Below are 20774 nucleotides of genomic sequence, written 5' to 3' on the forward strand. Positions count from 1 at the left end.
AATATGCGAAAACAAACCCATCAGTCCACAGACAGGCTGTGAGAAAATATGCTGCATGTTACCCCAAAGTTCACAAACAGGCTGTAAAGAAGTATGTTGAATGTCACCCTGAAATTCATAGAGAGCCTGTGATGAAGTATGCGTAGCAAAACACGGGCGCCCTGCTAGTAAACTATATGGAAAGAAGCATTTTCCACAACTAACTTTCCTTTCAGACTCCTCAAACCTTAGGATTACTTCTCAAGTAAATCCTTCTAAAGAACTAGAGATAAGAATCCCACACCCATTCACAGGGTAATTTCCCACTCTAATTCTTCTTAAGTCAGTTTCCTCAGTTCTATCCACTCTTTCCAGAAGATGAATTAGCTCTAAGAACTTGGGCTAGGAATTCTTCTTTTCACTGAAAGTAAACTCCCTTTCAAGCTAGACTTTTCCTCAAGCCATGATGGACAAAGATCAAATGAACATGTTGGGCATATGACGTCCTGTGTCTGCAGGAACACAACAGGAACACATCCTGCAAAACCAAAGGTCTTGTTTGCTTCTTGTATAGCATGTGGTACAAAATGTGAGATAAGCAACAACTCAGTTATTGTCTTTTTAAGGGGATATAACTCTACTTCAGATTGTAAGTCAGAATGTATATTAGCAATTTATCTGCAAATAGATGAGCAAATAGGAAAGGGAAAAAATTCGACTTTCTCTACAAGACAGAAATTAGTGCTGCAGGAGAAAATATTACTGCTACAAATACACAGAGCTATTCTTCTGCAAAAGAATCTGATGCATCACTTTCAAGAGAATTACAAGAGAAAGGCTTAGGGTCCTCAGTTGTCTAGACCTGGCTGTAATTGAGACTTGCTCCTGGAACTCAAACACCATTCAGCATGACCCCTTGTGTCTAAACTCATGAACTTGTCTCCTCTTTATTCTGTGAAGCTGTAAATTGCAGCAACTCACACGCCACACCGATTGCTTGGTGTGCATTTTGCAGATATTGCAGATCATTTACACATTAACTTCACATTGATTTGAGAAACATGCATGCTACACATGGAGTGCAGAACAGCCCTAAGTCAAAGCTACAGTACGTCGCTGGTTTGAAGCTTAATTAAGAAGGGTGTGAGTCAAAAACTGACCTTTACTGAATATTAAATTGTAAGACTAAATCTTAAAATCATTGTTCAATAAAAATCTTAATTGACTTTGTAAAGGTAGAATAGACAAAGAGAATAATTCTACAACACATTATAGACTTCCACTTGTTTTATTGATTATAATTTTAGATTTTTGTTACCTGTTGCCGAATTTCTTCTTCCATTTTTACTGGAGATCCCAGCTCAGCAACCTGCTTAACTCCTTCACTTGCATAACCTCCATATTCCCAGAGTACATAGTTCTTTGAATGAGATCCACCAATGATTGCAGACCAATGGTTGGCTCGCCCTTTTAAAAAAGAGACGTCTGTTTTATTTAGAACATTTTATGCCACTTTTCAATTGCAATCCAGGTCCCAAGACGGTGAACAATCAAAATTTAAAAACATGCTTTGAACATATATACATTTATATATACGTGTGTGAGAGTGTATACACACATATATACATACATATATGAAAAATAATAATGAACTACATAAATGGAAAACAATGGTCCATTCCACATAGCACAAAAAAGACATCTGTGGGATGTCTTAAAAAGAGGCGACTGTCTCTTTTAACTTCACATACCCAAAATAAGACATCCGAGGGATGTCTTAAAAAGAAGTGGCTTCTAGTGTGTTTTCCAGACAGCACAGACATCAGAATAGAATAGAATAGAATAGAATAGAATCTTTATTGGCCAAGTGTGATTGGACACACAAGGAATTTGTCTCCGGTGCATATGCTCTCAGTGTACATAAAAGAAAAATACATTTGTCAAGAATCATAAGGTACAGCACTTAATGATTGTCATATAGGTCTAGTAAGCAATCAGGAAACAATCAATAGTAATGAAAACATTAAATGTAAAATCATATAATAAAATGAAATGTCAGCACAGGCTATAGTCATACAGTCATAAGTGGGAGGAGATGGACAATAGGAATGATGAAAAAAGTAGTGCAGTAATTATATAATAAATATATAATAAATAGTTTGACATTATCGAGGGAATTATTTGTTTAACAGAGTGATGGCATTCGGGAAAAAACTGTTCTTATGTCTAGTTGTCTTGGTGTGCAGTGCTCTGTAGCGACGTTTAGAGGGTAAGAGTTGAAACAGTTTATGTCCAGGATGCGAGGGGTCAGTAAATATTTTCGCAGCCCTTTTTTTGACCCGTGCAGTATACAGGTCCTCAATGGAAGGCAGGTTAGCAGCAATTGTTTTTTCTGCAGTTCTGATTATTCTCTGAAGTCTGTGTCGATCTTGTTGGGTTGCAGAACCAAACCACACAGTTATAGAGGTGCAGATGACAGACTCAATGATTCCTCTGTAGAACTGTATCAGCAGCTCCTTGGGCAGTTTGAGCTTCCTGAGTTGGCGCAGAAAAAACATTCTTTGTTGTGCTTTTTTGATGACATTTTTGATATTAGGTGACCATTTTAGGTCATGAGATATGATGGAGCCTAGAAATTTAAAGGTCTCTACTGCTGATACTGTGTTGTCTAGTATTGTGAGAGGAGGTAGGATGGGAGGGTTTCTCCTGAAATCTACCACCATTTCTACGGTTTTAAGTGTGTTCAGTTCTAGATTGTTCCAGTGGCACCACGAGGCTAGTTGTTCAACCTCCCGTCTGTATGCGGTTTCATCGTTGTCTCGAATGAGACCAATCACTGTTGTATCATCTGCAAATTTCAGTATTTTAACAGATGGATCGTTTGAGATGCAGTCATTGGTATACAGAGAGAAGAGAAGTGGTGAAAGTACACAGCCTTGGGGGGCCCCTGTGCTCATTTTACAGGTGTCTGATGTAATTTTTCCTAGCTTCACCTGCTGTTTCCTATCTGTTAGGAAGCTTGTAATCCACTTACAAATATGCTCAGGTACTGCTAGCTGATTTAGTTTGGTTAGAAGAATGTCCGGTCTGATAGTATTGAATGCTGAACTAAAATCAACAAAGAGGACCCTTGCATAGGTCTTTGGCGATTCAAGATGCTGTAGGATATAGTGCAAAGCCATATTAACAGCATCATCTGTCGATCTATTTTCTCGGTATGCAAATTGCAAGGGGTCCAACAGTGGATCCGTGATGGTTTTCAAATGGTACATCACTAGCCTTTCAAAAGTTTTCATAACTACAGATGTTAGAGCAACTGGTCTGTAGTCATTCAGTTCCTTGATGGAAGGCTTCTTCGGCACTGGGACGATAGTGGAGTGTTTGAAGCAGGAAGGAACATAGCACATCTCTAGTGATTTGTTGAAGATTTGGGTGAAGATGGGGGCCAATTGGACAGCACAGACTTTTAAGCAAGAAGGTGTTATCTTGTCTGGGCCTGGTGCTTTTCCAGGCTTCTGTCTGTGAAATAGATCTTGCACTTCCTTTTCTGAGATCACCAGGGGTTGTAAACCCAATGAAATGGGTTCAGTTGTAGGAAGTTTGGCTATTGTTGGTGCATCTGAGATAGAGGTTGTGGAGAAAGGTGACTGTAGATTGTTTTCAAACCTACAGTAGAACACATTCAGGTCGTCAGTGGGGAAAGAGGCTGTTTCCCACCTGACCATTTTGTTCACTGGTCAGTTTCACCCTCAGCTTGCATCCAACATTTTGTGTGCAGTTGAAAGGATTCTCCTTGCTTCCATTTGCTGAAGGTTGCCCAGGATGTTTGCTCTGCAGACTCTGATGCTGGGTGCCCTTTCAGCCCCAAAAGTACATAGTTGTACTCAGCTGGTCTTGCCGATTCTGGCAATATATAGTTTTCCTATTTTTTTTAAAAAAAACGGAGGAGCTATTTTTGAAGATATGCAGACACCTATAAGACAACCTAGTCACTTGGAGGTCTCCCATTGTAATGCACTGTAAAGCAAAATGGGAGTCCTCCAAATGGCTAAGATTATCTTATGAGTTTCTGCTTATCTTCAAAGATAGTTCCTCCATTTAAAAAAAATAGGAAAACTATATATTGCCGGAATCGGCAGGACCAGCTGAGTACAACTATGTACTCAGAGCAAATATCCTGGGGCAACCATCAGCAAAGGGAAAATCCTCTTAGCTGCACACAAATTGTCAGGCACAAGTTGAAGGTGAAACTGACCAGATGGCAAAATGATCAGACAGGAAAAATAAAATGCCTCCTGAACTCTTCACTCTACACAGCCAGGCAGGAGAAGTCTTGCAGGCAGGTTAGGGGGGAAAGGTGTACTTTGGAGCATTCTCCAAAAAATATACCTTGAGCTAAAATAAGGTATCCTGAAGATGTCTTGGGAAGAAAGCTGTGTGGAACAGACCAATGTCAAGGAAGGAATGCCATACACAACAAAGCCTTTACACACTTGCAGAAGAAAATGATACAAGAGAACACGTGCATTTCCATAGGAAAGGAATTTCACAATTTTGGTGCCATGACTGAGTATGAGAAAGTTTTTCCTGAACTGCTACCCAGGTAGTCTTAAATACCTGAAGAACGGCACCTGAAGAAGTGCTCCTATAAATGACCATAATGGTCAGGTCAGTTCACATTATAGTAGGTTGATATGTTGGTCCCAAGCCTTATAGGACTTTAAAGGTCAATGCTGGCACCTTATCAATATGTGTAGTACACTGTGTAATATTGCAACAGAACTTTGCCGTTGACAGGTTTTTCTGCAGATGACACAACATCTTCTATTTTAATATCTCACTTGCATTCTTAGGTTTTCCTTTTAGAGGCCCACAAGAAATAGTTTATCAGGTGGGTTAATTATTCCTAGTTCCTATTTACTACGGTGAGGTGAATCATACCCCATTCTATCACTACACTGAGCAAAGTCTGAAGCCATCCTTTAGCTTAAGGAGACTTCCTCCAACTTAAATGGCTCCTTGGACTAAAGGATGGTTTCTTGGAAGGTTAGATCCATGTCATTGTCTGATTTGAAGGTCATACGTTATGTTCTAAAAATAATTTCATGTGGGTTCCAGTTTCCTGCTGCTGTAGCTCCCCAACGCAGTCCAAATCCTCAACACTGGGTTTTAGAAAGTGCAGCAACATTCCCTAGAGTAGAGTTTTACTGGGGTTTGCCCTGTTACCCTCTGGGTGGATAATGTGGAAATAGTTGGCCAAGCAGGAATTTTGGGGGCATCCTTCAGACAGACTGAGAGGAGGATTTGCCCAAACTCTGATAGCTGTGTTAGGTTGCTAGGTAGCATCCACCTTAATCTATGTTTGTTTAATTGAGATAAATAAGCCATTTATAAACTAATTAAGTCATTTATAAATGAAATAGCGGCCCCAGACTTAACTGGGGCCACCATTGCTGCAGGAGGGAGACAGTTCCTGGCTGGAATGGGGCACAGCAGCACACAAGCCCGGCATGGCTTGGGGAAGCCCGAGTCATGTGCAAAGGGGGATGGGCGTGCCTGCTTTAAAAGCTTTAAAAGCCAACACGCGGCAAGCCCCGGCCTCTTCCTTCGGCTGAGGATGAAAGATTCCCCACCCTCCCTCCCTAAGGGGTTAAGCTTTCACTGTTGCTATATATATGTTTGTCACAGCCTAGCGATATTGGGCAAAGGACCTCACCCTTTAATGGGAAAATTCGAGCCTGCGAGCCGGATTTTCCCCGGTTGGGGGCCTCCATAAGAGGCTTGGGATGGGGTGGGCTCAAGGGGCAGGCCGCGGTGCCTGCAAACGAGCCTGACACCCCAGCAGGAAGGGGTGCCACGAATGGGTTTGCACCCAGGTGCCATCCAATAACTTCTGTTCCGGGTTCCGGGTTTAGAAGGGGGATGCTGGCCCGAGGCTCTTGCTCCCCAGCTTCTGTTGATGTAGGTTATGTTATGTTATGTTATGTTATAATATAATAAATGGGCTGCGGCCCAATTTATTCCAAGTTGGAGTTATGTGCTAATTGCCAAAGCAAACTCTACCGATCTGCACGCAATTAAGCCATTCACATGTATCCTTATTTTGGGGATCTGATACAACTTATGATTTTGCTCACCCTGGTTCAAACTGAACTGTTTCGAATATAATAGGTTTAATTACATCACTATGTCTCTGTGGGTACCCCTATCTGGGTAATACTGAGATCATGACAATGGCTTATTTCAATGATTCAGCTTCATTGATCTACTGATTCATCTTCAAGTAACTGGCAGTCTAACTAGAGATTAAACTAGTAAATCCATTTTTAATCTTCCCAGCATTAAAAAAGGAAGAAAGAAATAGTAGTTTCACAGGTTCCCAATGTGGACTGGAACTACATGGGATGGCAGGGGGAGGAAATTATTCTTCCATATTCACATGGTTTTGTAAATCAAACCCAACCCCTTCCCATGCTGGACACCCATCTGGTTTGGGGCTCAATTTTGACTGACAAATCCATGAGGGACAGGAAAGTGTTAAATTGCTCCCCAGTCTTTGTGGTTCCAATTCTAATATTTACTAGGTATTGGAAAAATCATATCACGGATGTTGCAACATCTTGTCTCATTAGGCCTTGAGTTGCAATGTTCCTTTAAAATTCATGAAAAGAGGAAGAGAGAAGTAAACACACTATAGTTACGGGTATAATTGTGATTCAAGTATGTTGTGCTTCAGCAAGTCCCACTGAGTTTGGTGCAATATACTTCCTGTTAAGCGTTCTTAAGACCTGGGCATGATCGTTCACAGTTTTGCTTGTGATAAATTCCACTGAATTCAGTAGAAGTTACTCTAAAGCTGGTACATGGAGTATTAAAGCTTTAGGCAAGCAAAATGTTTTGCTGCTCAGTGCCTGTATAACCAAGACAAAATACACTCTTGGGAAGATTTTCAATAGCATAAACTGAAGATACACCCCAAACTGCCATCTGTGTCATCTAATAAATGATTCAGCTGCATTCAAGGCTGCATTTTATTATTTAAAAGTCTCGTGTGTGTCTTATTTTAGATCTATATTCAAGAGCAGAGCTCAAAAATTAGATTTGTATTAAGGTGCACTTTGGCTGACAAACCAGTAAATAAAACTTTGCAAGTAACTTAGAGGGAGACATCAAGAGCTAGTTTAAGTGCTTGTATCTTATTTATAAGCTAGTAATATTAATGTTCTCTAGCCAAAGGGAAACCTAAGAACTTTTTAAAGCTTTTTTTATTTCCACAGAAATCTAATAAACCCTGAATGTTTTTCTTTAATTATACCTTCCCAAGGAAGAAAAATGGTTCCTTAGATACATCAGAACAATGTAATCTATTACGGTATAGTCTTCTTCTTTTTGAAATAAATAAATGACATTACAGCATGTTTCACATTAATTACCTGATGAGTTTTGGATTCATTTCCCTGACAAGCCCATTTGGCATCATGTTTCACCGGAGATCTTGGGATAGAAAATGGGGTGGCAGATTGCTAGTGTGTAAAGTGGAGACTTGATCTGAACACAAGCTACAGCGGTGGTTGCATGCCAATGGAATCAGCCCTCCACTTGGGTAAGTGCCCAAAGGAAGGGTGAATTCATGGCTGCAGCTGGTGCACTGCTCCCTGAAGTGGATTCACACACACCCATTTGGATGGGGCTCTAAGAATGAACAAACTGAATAAACTAAGTGAACTGAATCCTGACAAGGAAGAGATATTACTGGGAAGGTTGAAGTTTTGAATAATGTTGTGCTTTCCCTGGGGTTCAGCTGACCCTCAGTGATTCAGTTGAGAAAGTAAGGGTTATTCTGCATCCATCATTACTGCTAGAGAAATAAGGCAGCTGCAACAAAAGCTTTCTTTCAGCTTTACTTAGCCTGAAAGATACCTTGACTTGGCTGCTCTGGCCTCAGGAATCTATGCTAGGGTAACATTGAGATAAGACTGTTATAATGCATTTTATATTGGTGTGTCCTTGAAGTCAGCTATGAAACTTAACTGGAACAGTATGCCATAGCTCTGTTATTATGGAAAGCTAAGTGGAACATGCATGCTAAATCCACACTGCAGTCACTCCATTAGCTGCCTATAACTTATGGATTCAAGGAACTGGCTATCACATAAATTAGCTTGAGGGAATCAGATGTGAAATTCCTGCTGAGAAAGTCATATTTGGACCTGACTGTGTTAAAAATTTAGTCTTGTAGAAAAAAATCCTCATTTTGAACAAGATGCTTGACCATCTAGTGGCTGGATAGACAATTCTAGGCTTTCTTGTATGATATTCATTTATTTAATTTATTTATTACTTTGGATTTCATAGACCACCTCATCCCCAAAGGGCTCTAGGTGGTTCACAATAACAGTATATAGTAATAAATACTTAAAACACATCTGAAATCCGTAAAATTAAGTAAGCAGCATAACAATTCCAACAACAACAATCTAAAAACCCATGTTGGTGGCGCTCCATCTTAAAGCCTCAAGAGTAATTCAGAGTAATTCAGAAACACTGTGGGTTAAGAATAATTAAAATAAATAACAGGAGTGTGATGACCAACACTCAGTAATTCTCCCAGTCTAGAATGAACAAGGTTTTATTTCATTTAGTTGTTTTGCGTGCCCTGTTCCCAAGTTACAATGAATGCACATACATTCTCCCGTACATGTGTACATCTCTTTGTAAGATAGAGCCAACACACATTCACTTGATGAATGAAATTCAGACCAGTAGCTGGATAAGTGTGGTATTTGTATCACATGTTCAGCTGTATATGCATTCACTGAAACATGAGAATTACTCAGTAAACATACAAAGAACAATAAATTGTACACTGTACATGGATTGCACATGCATTCACTGTAATTTAAGATAGAGTCTCTGCATAATATACAGATTCTTTTTTCACAGATTCTTTTCATTTTTTTAAATCAGTGTATGTACATAGGGGGCAGGCTTTCTGGTTCCACCAGTTACAGTTTGCTGTTGGTTGCCTTTTAGAGGTTAGTGCTGTCTCCATTAGTGTCAAAATGTGTGTGTAGGCAGAATCCAATTTCTGGTTGAAAACAAAGAGAATAATTCTTGATGCTGCTAAGTTAGATCTCAAAAATGTTCATTTTTATTAGATGAGGTTGCATAGGAATGCAGACATATCAAGAAAAATGGTTGCACTTTCCAGTGTGTTTTATATTACAATCATAAAGTTTAATAACATATAATCCTTTTTTTACTACCTGACAGCTGGGCAAAAATTATCTTGATCTCTGCATTATTATTTATCACTTGGATAGCTTTTAACTTTACAGAGTGCTCTAAAATGGTTATGTCATTCAACCTGTGAGGTAGTCGGTTTGTATACCATTCCACTTTCCAGATGGAAGCATCCCAGATAATTATTTTTTCCACATAAACTACTGTCTGAGAATTGGTTAAACCCATTTTCCTGTAAGTGAATCCAAATCCTATCCTTGCTGCACACAGATTCCAGGACCAAAGCCAGCCTTTCTACAGTTTATCACCCATCTCAAATATACATTTACTTAATAGTGAGTTCCTTTGAATTAATAGTGTTTTACATTTGTACTAAATGAAATTGTACTAAATGTATAATAATTTTATCTTATGCATTGCGATGACAGAATGTGATATATCATCAGGAGTGTCGTAATTCAGACAGTAATATCCAGGCTAGCTAGAAAACATGGCAGCTAAGTTGAATTCAGTAGGCTACATGGTGGAATATTTCTGTTGGAAAACTGCTTGTTCCAATATTTGTCCATGTGGCAACTCTATTAGTCTCAACAGGATCCTCTTGCCATCAGTTCCCGTGATAGGATATGTTCTATTGCCCCCTGAACATGAGCATTGTCACGTATTGAACAGTCCCCAAAGAGTTAAAGAAGTTCTTGTTCATGTTGGTTTTCCAGAGGGGTTGTCAAAGTTTTTTGTTTTGTTTTGTTTTGTTTTAGAAGGGGATTTGGGGAAAACTGAATTGTGCTCTTTTATAGGCTCCTTGTATGGATATAAGGCAATGTTATAATGGCAGTATGTTGGGCCATTTTACTGACATTTTCTAATGTTTTAATCAAAATATGGATTTTTTAATGTTGCCACTTTGGATCCCAGATGTACTGGAAGAATTGTGAGTGTAGAAATATTTAAAATAAACAAACAAACATGTCCTGGTGAAAATCAGATGTCCTAAGCACACACTGACTAGCAAGACAACTTACAGGACCAGCCTAAACAATTAGTGAATTGAAATGGTGTGCCTTGAGAGGGTTCATAGCTAAACCTAGTATGAATCTTGAATACTTGTGTGCTACTTCAATCCCATACGGAGACAAAGTAATAGGTGACACTGCTTGCTTCATTAATTTAAACATTTATTTAAGTAGGCTACACAGAGCTGATTGTGGTCTTCTAAATGTGATACTGCTGCATTTTCCACCCTCGACTTATACACGAGTCAATAAGTTATCCCAGTTTTTTGTGGTAAAATTAGGTGCCTCGACTTATATGTGGGTCAACTTACACACAAGTATATATGGTACATTTATTTGTATTCAAGGTTCTCTCTGGAGACTGTGGGACAACCAGCATGGGACAATCATTCTGAGCTTGCCTCCCCCACAATGAGTTTACAAGTACACAGTTTGTTTGAGATCCTGACTGTATTCTGCTAACTTCCCAAGTGAAACTCTCCCTCTTCCCATACATAGGTTTGCCAAAGTCTGGGTGGAACCTGGAAATGTCCAGTTATTATACTTGATTTCCAGATGACAAAGATCAGTCCCTCTGGAGAAAATGGCGGCTTTGGAGGGTGGACCTTATTGTATTTTATCTTGCTGAGGTCCCTCCTCTCCCAGCCAGTGTGGTGTAGTGGTTAAGAGCAGATGGATTCTAACCTGGAGAACAAGGTTTGATTCCCCACTTCTCCACCTGAGTGGCAGAGGCTTATCTGGTGAACCAGATGTGTTTCCGCACTCCTACATTCCTGCTGGGTAACCCTTGGGCTAGTCACAGTTCTTCGGAACTCTCTCAGCCCCACCTACCTCACAAGGTGTCTGTTGTGGGGAGAAAAAGGGAAAGGAGCTTGTAGGTCACCTTGAGTCTCCTTACAGGAGAGAAAGGTGGGATATAAATCCAAAATCTTCTTCCCTAAACCCTGCCCTCCCAGTGGTACCTATAAAATCTCCAGGTATTTCCCAACCGAGAGCTGGCAACCCTACCTATGGATAAAATATGTAATTATAGGATTATACTATGTTAAAACAAATATGGTACAGTCTGGATTAGACTACTTTCTCCTCACACTGATGGATAATTGTGGTGGACCATAATATATGTACCAAACAGATATTTCAATGAACTTATACTTGAATAATAGCAAAAGATTGCACTGTTAATCATGATCCTGATTGGCTTAAAACTAGATTGAATTGTCAATTGAAACTGAAGGAAGGGAACCCACATAATTAAGAAAATTGCCAGCACAGTACCAAATTAACTTCATTAATTTGTATGATCCTTTAACATAAATTAAAGACACAAATAATAACTCTAACAAATACCCTATATTAAATGTACACCTTCATCAACTATATCAGATGCCTTACTATAGTTCTGAGAATACCCAGCCATTTAATGTGCTTTGTTATCACAAATTTAAACCACACATTTTAATATGTTGATATAAACACTGTTATTATAGTTCATGTATATAAACTCTTTCATTTGTGCCCATCTCCATATCTTACCTAGCCACAGTTCAACTTAATACAATTTCAGACAAAAATCTGTGAAGAATGTATCGAATACCAATTGATAAAAAGTTCTGTTCTCTCGCTAGCAATATTGCGGGGGGGGGGGGAACTATACACACAACTTTTAATAAAGACCACACAATGTGCAGTATATTACCTAAGTTTAAGGAAACGGTTTGCTTGGCTTCTTTGTGAGTGCCATGATGCTAATATTTGAAGATCAAACATGAGATTTGAAAAGCAAGTTCAACAAAATAAGCAAACTACTCTACATGGACTGAACCATGTTTCTGAGCACTTTCAACTATGTTTCTGAGCAAAATCCAAACACAAAAGTGGTGTAAACTGTTTGAGAGACAGAAGTGCGGGAACATATAATTAAAAAATAAAATAATTCTCACGATGCGGGATAGTCTTCTTTTTAGGTGTGTGCCTTGCATTGACCAGTTTTTCACATAAAAAGAGTAAAGCCTATAATTGCCAGCAGATCCCACAGGTGGCACGAAAAGCAATCTATGATTGGTTTATCAGTCACACCCTCCAAGGTTGAGTCTACAAAGAAAGAAGCTCTCATGTTACTGCACATGAATCAAAGCATTAAATGAGCTGGAAAAGTTAGAATAAAATGCTGGCATATGAAGTAACTACTGAGCTTCTCTTCTGCTTAAATAATCTGTAAAACCTCTAGTATAATTTTATAATAATTTGTAAAATGCGTCGATTTATGTTGTTGTTTTTTGTTATTGTTCCCTGGGTTCTCTCTGCCTTGATTTATACTCAGCAGTGGCGTACCTAGGCAAATCAACTGGAACCCTAAGGGAGCGGAAACTACAGGTTTGATGCCCCCCAAAAAAACAACAACAACCTTTATTAGGCATTGAAAGAATAAAAGAAAGAAAGAAAACATTAGCATTGGCAGGAAAGGGGGTGGATTTAAAAGGAGAATCTGGGGAAATTTTTAGGGTGTGCCTGCTGTCAGGGGTGCAATTATTAAGATAGCAGCACCAAAATTTCAGAGTATCTTCATGAGCCCCAACTGATGTGAAGAACCACTCCAGGATTTTAGTGATAGGATTTCCCAGTTCCAGAGGGGGCCCAAAGTTATGGACCCTCAAAGGTGTAGCCCCCATCTCCTATTAGCTCCCATTGGAAACAATGGGGGATGGGGACACTCCCTATGGGAGTCCATAATTTTGGATTCCCTAAACCAAACATCACCAAACCTGGGTGATATCATTAGGATAGTCTCATGAAAAATCCCTGAAATTTTGGTGCTGCTAGCCTAAAAACTGCGACCCCTGCAGGCCAAAAACAGAAAAAAACCCTGAAAATTAAAAAAAAATCCCACCTGCATTTTTGGTGCCCCCCCACAAGGTGGTGCTCTGGGCAACTGCCCACTTTGCCCAATGGGAGGAACGCCTCTGATACTCAGCTATACTCAACTTCCAATTTAAATTAGATATTTTTAAAAACTCATTTTTGAAATTGGTGTATGTACAGTTTTCCATTTTTCAGTTTAGATCATTCTCCTTTAATTCACTGATGACCATCAACATTGATTTGATCTGGGCACATAAGTAAATGAATGAAGTCACAGAGCAAAAAGTAAACTTGAGGCAATCATGAAATTATACTTTGTACAGTGATTTAACCAATGAATACATGTACTGGGGTGAATCAGAAACCTGAAAAAAATGTAAACTGAAAATTACAAAAGCTTCATGTGGAAAACTATCTGAACAATTTCAGAAATTTGGGGCAGGTGGAAATGGGGGAATTTTTACTGTATAATTGAGCAATGTGTCCCCAACAATGAACAGAAAAAAAGAGAGGGCTGCTGGGAACTGTAGTCCTTGGCGATCTGGGCCCCCCCCAATTCCAGCTCCTCCCAGAGGGGAAAGGTCTACACTATCCAGCAGCCTAAGCTGTAGGAAGCTCTCCTCCTCTCCTCCCCACATTGGTGTGTTTTTCTCTAGTGGTGATGAGCAAGGGGGGGGATGCAGGAGAAGTATATTCATTTCCTCCCCCATTGGTGTGCTTCTTCCTACCAGGACTAGGTCCCAGAGGTGTAGCTGGGCCAGAGTGCACCCGGTGTGCACTCTGTCTTTTTTGCCCCCCCCCACATGCGGCATCCTCCCGGCACCCCCCTACACTTACTTTAGGAACCGAGCAGGCTGGAGAACAAACCTCTTCCCTTCCAGGCTTCAAAGGCCCTGGTGGGAACTACATTTTCCAGGAGACCCTGGGAAATGTAGTTCCTACCAGGGCTTTTGAAACCTGTTCTCCAGCCTGCTCGGTTTGTAATGTAAGTGGGTGGTGGCGGGGGGTGATTTTCATCCCCCCGTAGCAGCACCCCGCCCCCCACACTTACTTAAGAAACCGAGCAGGCTGGAGAACAGGCCTGTTCCCTTCCAGGCTTCAAAGACCCTGGTGGGAACTACATTTCCCAGGAGATCCTTTTGTGGGCAATGTAAACAAGTATGGGAGGAACCATGCGTAGAGGAGTGCAGAGTGGGAGAGAAGGGGGGGAGGAGGGTCTCGGGGTGCAATGCTTCCCCCACGAGACCCAAAATCGTGCGCCCGGTGCATGGCGCACTCCCTCCCCCTGGTGGCTTCGCCACTGCTAGGTCCGTTTGGTGAACTCTGAAGAACTTCCTGCCTGGTCACATGGGATAAACTCTGTCAAGCCACAGTTGAGATTATAAATATTTAAAATCAATAATAAATAAAATCAACATGTAGTTTGTATACAAAGAATAAAGCCTACCTCCTTTTTAGAATTTCTTTAAAGAAAGGGATTTTCTTCTACTTGTATATTTGTACAAGGCCCATTTAGCTGGTTAGAACAGTTGTCAGTGTACTTATGAGGAGATAAGAACATAAGAAGAAGAACATAAGAACAAGCCAGCTGGATCAGACCAAAGTCCATCTAGTCCAGCTCTCTGCTCCTCGCAGTGGCCCACCAGGTGCCCTGTGGAGCTCACATGTAGGATGTGAGAGAGCGCATATTGGCCTGCTCTGCGGCTGTTTGCTCCCGATTACCCTGGTCAGTGTTGGGGAGCATTTGCAATCTCAGATCAAGGAGGGATCAGACGAGATTGGTAGCCATGGAAATCGAACTTCTCCTCCATAAAATCTGTCCAAGCCCCTTTTAAAGCTATCCAGGTTTAGTGGCCATCACCACCTCCTGTGGCAGCATAATTCCAAACACCAATCCTGCGTTAGCATTGAAGAAGTGTTTTCAGCTTTTATTACTTCTAATTCTTCCCCCCGGCATTTTCAATGTATGCCCCCTGGTTCTAGTATTGTGAGAAAGAGAGAAAATTTCTCTCTGTCAACATTTTCTACCCCATGCATAATTTTGGAGACTTCAATCATATCCCCCCTCAGCCGCCTCCTCTCCAAACTAAAGAGTCCCAAATGCTGCAGCCTCTCCTCATAGGGAAGGTGCTCCAGTCCCTCAATCATCCTTGTTGCCCTTCTCTGCACTTTTTCTATCTCCTCAATATCCTTTTTGAGATGCGGCGACCAGAACTGGACACAGTACTCCAAGTGCAGTCGCACCACTTCTTTATATAAGGGCATGACAATCTTTGCAGTTTTATGATCAATTCCTTTTCTAATGATCCCCAGCATAGAGTTTGCCTTTTTTACAGCTGCCATGCATTGAGTTGACATTCCCATGGAACTATCAACTAAGACACCTAAATTCCTTTCCTGGTCTGTGACTGATAGCACTGACCCCTGTAGCGTGTATGTGAAGTTTGGATTTTTTGCCCCTGTGTGCATCACTTTACATTTTGCTACATTGACCTGCATTTGCCATTTCTGAGCCCACTCACCTAATTTATCAAGGTCCGCTTGGAGCTCTTCGCAATCCTTTGTGGTTCTCACCACCCTACATAATTTGGTATCATCTGCAAACTTGGCCACCACACTACCCACCCCTACTTCCAGGTCATTTATGAATAGGTTAAAGAGCACTGGTCCCAATACGGATCCTTGGGGGACACCACTCCTTACATCTCTCCATTGTGAGAACTTCCCATTTACACCCGCTCTTTGTTTCCTGTTTCTCAACCAGTTTTTAATCCATAGGAGGACTTCCCCTCTTATTCCTTCATTGCTGAGTTTTCTCAACAGTCTCTGGTGAGGAACTTTGTCAAAAGCCTTTTGGAAATCCAAGTAGACAATGTCCACCGGTTCACCCCTGTCCACATGCCTGTTTACACCCTCAAAGAACTCTAGTAAGTTTGTAAGACAGGATTTGCCTCTGCAAAAGCCATGCTGACTCTTTCTCAGCAGGTCTTGCTTTTCTACATGTTTAATAATTTTATCTTTAATGATAGATTCTACTAATTTACCAGGAACACATGTCAAACTGACTGGCCTGTAATTTCCCGGGTCCCCTCTAGATCCTTTCTTAAAGATTGGTGTGACATTGGCCATCTTCCAGTCTTCAGGGATGGAGCCTGATTTCAGAGATAAGTTGCATATTAAAGTGAGAAGATCAGCAATTTCATGCTTGAGCCCTTTAAGAACTCTTGGGTGAATGCAATCTGGGCCAGGGGATTTGGTAACATTTAGTTTATCAATGACTGCCAGAACTTCTTCCTTGTCTACCACTATCTTCGCTAGTTCCTCGGATTCGCCTCCTAAGAAGCTTGGTTCAGGTGCAGGAATTTTCCTCACCTCTTCTTGGGTGAAGACAGATGCAAAGAATTCATTCAGCTTCTCTGCAATCTCCCTGCCATCTTTTAGCACACCCTTTGTTCCTTTGTCATCTAACGGGCCTACCGCTTCCCTTGCTGGCTTCCTGCTTTTGATGTACTTGAAGAACTGTTTGTTGCTGGTCTTGATGTTCGCAGCCATGCGTTCCTCATAATCCTTTTTTGCCTCCCTTACAGCTAACTTGCTTCTCTTTTGCCACCATTTGTGTTCCTTCTCATATTCTTCATCAGTCAAACTGGACTTCCATTTTCTAAAAGACATCTTTTTTCTGATAATTTCCTCAACCTCTCTTGTTAACCATGGTGGCTTTCTTTTGGACTGGGTGCTGCCTTTTCTAACCTGTGGAACACATTCCAGCTGAGCTTTTATTACTGTGTTTTTTAATAACCTCCAAGCATCCTGGACAGTTTTGACTCTCTTGATTTTCCCTTTCAGCTTCCTGTGCACTATCCCCCTCATCTTTGAGAAATTTCCCTTTCTGAAGGCGAATGTAACTACATTAGTAGTTGCCACTTGTTCGCATGCTGAGATACTGAATCTGACAGCATTGTGGTCGCTGTTCCCTATCAGCTCAACAACACTGACTTCCCGCACAAGGTCCTGGGTCCCACATAGAATTAGATCTAGGATCACCTCTCCCCTGGTTGGTTCCACAACCATCTGCTCTAAGCCACAGTCATTTAGCATATCCAGGAATGCTCTCTCCTTACTATGACCTGAACATTCATTTCTACAATTCATACGGGTAGAGTCAAAATCACCCATTACCACTCCATTTTTGGTTTTGTTGGCCTCTCTAATTTCTTTTTCCATCTCAGAATCATCTTGTGCACTTTGGTCAGGGGGGGACGATAATATATTCCTAATATTAAACTGTCCTTCACCCCTGGTATTGATATCCACAGTGATTCTGTGAGAGACCAGCTCACTGCATTGTCTATTTTATGTGATACTATGGTCTCTTTGATGTAAAGGGCAACTCCACCTCCAATGCGCCCTGTCCTATCCTTCCTATAGAGCCTGTAGCCTGGTATAACAGCATCCCCCTGGTTCTCCTCATTCCACCATGTCTCTGTAATGCCCACTATATCAAAGTCCTCCTTCAAAACTCTGTACTCCAGCTCCCTCATTTTAGGTCGAAGGCTTCTACTATTAGCATAGAGACACCTGTATACCCTGTCTCTGTCCTTAACCTGGGATTTATGTGCTTTACCCTCAAGTCTTTTGTAGACACTATCCCTTGTCACATGCACATTGCTATGTTCCTCGCTTGTTTGTGGTTGATTTAGAAAAACCTCCCTCTCTGTCTGCATCCCCATAGATACTGTATTCCGAACCGAAGTCACCTCAGCTCCTGTCGGCTTTCCCCCAGTGATCAGTTTAAAAGCTGTTCTGCCACCTTTTTAATGTTGCGCACCAGCAGCCTGGTTCCTCTTTGGTTAAGATGAAGCCCATCCCGTTTGTACAGGCCTGCCTTGTCCCAAAAGGTTCCCCAGTTCCTGACAAATCTGAAACCCTCTGCCTTACACCACCTTCTCATCCACGCATTGAGACCCTGTATCTCCGCTTGCCTAGCTCACCCTGCGCGTGGAACAGGTAGCATTTCTGAGAATGCCACCTTGGGGGTCCTGGACTTCAACCTGTTTCCTAGCAGCCTAAATTTAGCTTCCAGAACCTCCCGGCTACATTTCCCAATGTCGTTGGTGCCAATGTGGACCACAACTGCTGACTCCACCCCAGCACTGTCTAAAAGCCTATCTAGACGAAGCGTGACATCCGCAACCTTCGCACCAGGCAGGCACGTCACCATGCGGTCATCACACGTCTCACAAACCCAACTCTCTACATTTCTAATGATTGAATCACCCACTACAAGGAGCCCCCCACCTCCCCGAGGGGTATCCTCAGTGCGAGAGGATAGCTGATCACCAGTTAAGGAAGGGATCCCATCTAAGGGAACATCTTCCCCCACCTCAGACTGGCACCCTCCGTCCCCAAGACCTTCATTCTCCATGACATCTGAAGAGATGTCACCTTGGGAGTGGGACCCGGCTGTTAGGTCCCTGAAAGCCTCGTCTGTCACCCTCTCTGCCTCTTTCAGCTTCTCCAGGTCTGCCACCTTGGCTTCAAGAGAACTCACACGTTCCTTGAGTGCCAGGAGCTCATTGCAGCGAGGGCACACCCACGACTTCTGTCCTAGTGGCAGATAGTCATACATGTGACACTCAGTGCAAAACACTGGAAAGCCCCCATCCCCCTGCTGGCTTTCTGCCTTCATATCTGATTTGTTTAGATATTTAAATATTAAGCTTTTAGTCACTGCCCCCCTGGAGCTATCTGCACGTACTATCTGTCAAATATGTCCTTATTAATTTAAAAAACAAAAAAATTAAAAAATTAAATTAAAATTGCGCACGCCGTTAGGCGCGCGCCGCTGGTTCCAGAGATTGAACTAAAGCCCCACCTCTCAGGACAAAAGCCCCACCTCTCAGGACAAAGAGGAACAAGAGATGAACTCTGTTAACCCCTGTTAAGCCCCACCTTCCAGATTCAGCAGCCTTGGCTCACAGGAGCCTTACAAGGAGAAAAAGAGATAACCCCTGTTAAAATACACTGTTTTAAAAGCTGTGGCTTTGAGAAAAGCCCTCCAAAATGAACACCAGCAGGTCACTCTGCTCTTCCTGGCCAAGTCTTCTCCTCCACTGCTGCTACTCCTCTCTGCTGGTTCCAGAGACTGATACAATTCTTCCCTTTTAAATGTGTGTGTGTACCATTAAGTCACAACTAACAAAGAGCAACCCCACAGAAGGTTCAAGGGAACTGACATTTGGAGGTGGTTGGCCATTGCTTGCCTCCATAAGACTGAAAGGATTCTGAGAGAACTGTGACCAGACCAAGGTTACCTAACAGGCTTCATGTGAAGAAGTGAAAAATCAAGCTTGGTTTTCCAGATTAGAGTCTGCTGCTATAACCACTGGACCTATACTAGCTTCTGATATTTTCACATTATAATTGTGTTCTCTTATCTTAGTGGGAGCTGCTAATGAAGACTAAATTAGGCTTGGCAGGGAATCCTCATGTATTTACAGACATTAGCCCACTAATGGAAAAAATGTTTTACAAAAATGTAGCACAAGCTCACTTTCAATACTGGAGCTGGCAAAGATATCAATACAGTCAAGTCAGGCAGCAAAGAAATCAAAATTTAGTTCACCTCACATATGCCCTGTATTTGTGTTACAGAAACAAAACACACCTACTCAGCTTTAGATGTAAATGGGTTGATGTTTAGTCTAAGCCTGAGAAGGAAAACTGTGGTAAGTAAGGGTAACATTCATTGGAGGCACTTTCAAGCAAGCAATTCTAAAAGTGGAAATGCGGACAGTTTCATACCATGAGAACAGAGCAATATTTCAGGAAATATACATTTACATAATTGATTCATTGACTTAGCAATCTCCAGTTTGCACCCAAAGCATGATTTCAAACAAATGCCTTCTGTGTGTTCTAATGTTTAACGCTATAACTTTAAACAAAAGTTGCTTTAGCCTTTTTTAAGATGCATGTTTTCCTATTCTGGAAAATACCATAACATACTTTAGATTCTAGATGGCAAGTACTCTCCTCCCCCTTATGCTTCCTTCAATTGTTCTATATACAAGAACATGAAACAGATGTTTCTATTCCATTTACGTAACTTGCTTTGGTAGCTTCATTGAGCATATTCTCCATTCATAGCATAAAGAGCTGTTGAAAATGAGAGCAATCTGCATATCTAAATGTTCCAAGAAAGTAAAACTCCTGGCCACTATCAAAGATGTCACATTTATCAAACTCAATTAAGTATCATGCAGCATACATTTCAGTATATTTTTAAAAAAACTATCAAAGTTAAGACCAGATTAATCCAACATTCTTGGGTTTAAAGAAAGATTAAGCTCAGACTCAGAGGCGTGTCTAGGCAAAATGGAGCTCAGGGCAAAATCTGAGGTTTCTTCCCCCTGACCCGTTTGGGTGGCCGCCTCACCCACCACGACCAAAGATTTTGCACCAGGCTACATTTTCCCTAGATATGCCTCTGTGAGAGAGGTTGAGGGCAAGCAGGTGAAAAAATGAATTTGTGGGTGTTGCTTACAAAATGAGTCTATTGAGAGACCTGCTTGTGGAGAACTAAGCCAGCTGGCAGGAGGCCTTGAAAGAAGCTGCTCCACAGAAGGCCAACTACACAAGAAGAACAACTACACAAGTACTACACAGAAGACCAGA

At 41.4% G+C, this 20774-nt stretch overlaps 1 protein-coding gene across 1 annotated transcript in view; it reads right to left on the reverse strand.

Annotated features, from left to right (window-relative positions):
• The window catches only part of SPON1 (spondin 1), a 397555-nt gene that overhangs the window by 231080 nt on the left and 145701 nt on the right, over positions 1–20774 (reverse strand). The window contains exons 5-6 of the mRNA XM_048484581.1: positions 12249–12329; positions 1298–1446 (exon numbers count right to left, since the gene is read on the reverse strand). Of these exons, the coding sequence (XP_048340538.1) occupies positions 1298–1446; positions 12249–12329 (230 nt within the window). The remainder of the gene's footprint in view (positions 1–1297; positions 1447–12248; positions 12330–20774) is intronic.

The sequence above is a fragment of the Sphaerodactylus townsendi genome, linkage group LG02 (genome assembly GCF_021028975.2).
Source record: "Sphaerodactylus townsendi isolate TG3544 linkage group LG02, MPM_Stown_v2.3, whole genome shotgun sequence".
Lineage (NCBI taxonomy): Eukaryota > Metazoa > Chordata > Lepidosauria > Squamata > Sphaerodactylidae > Sphaerodactylus > Sphaerodactylus townsendi.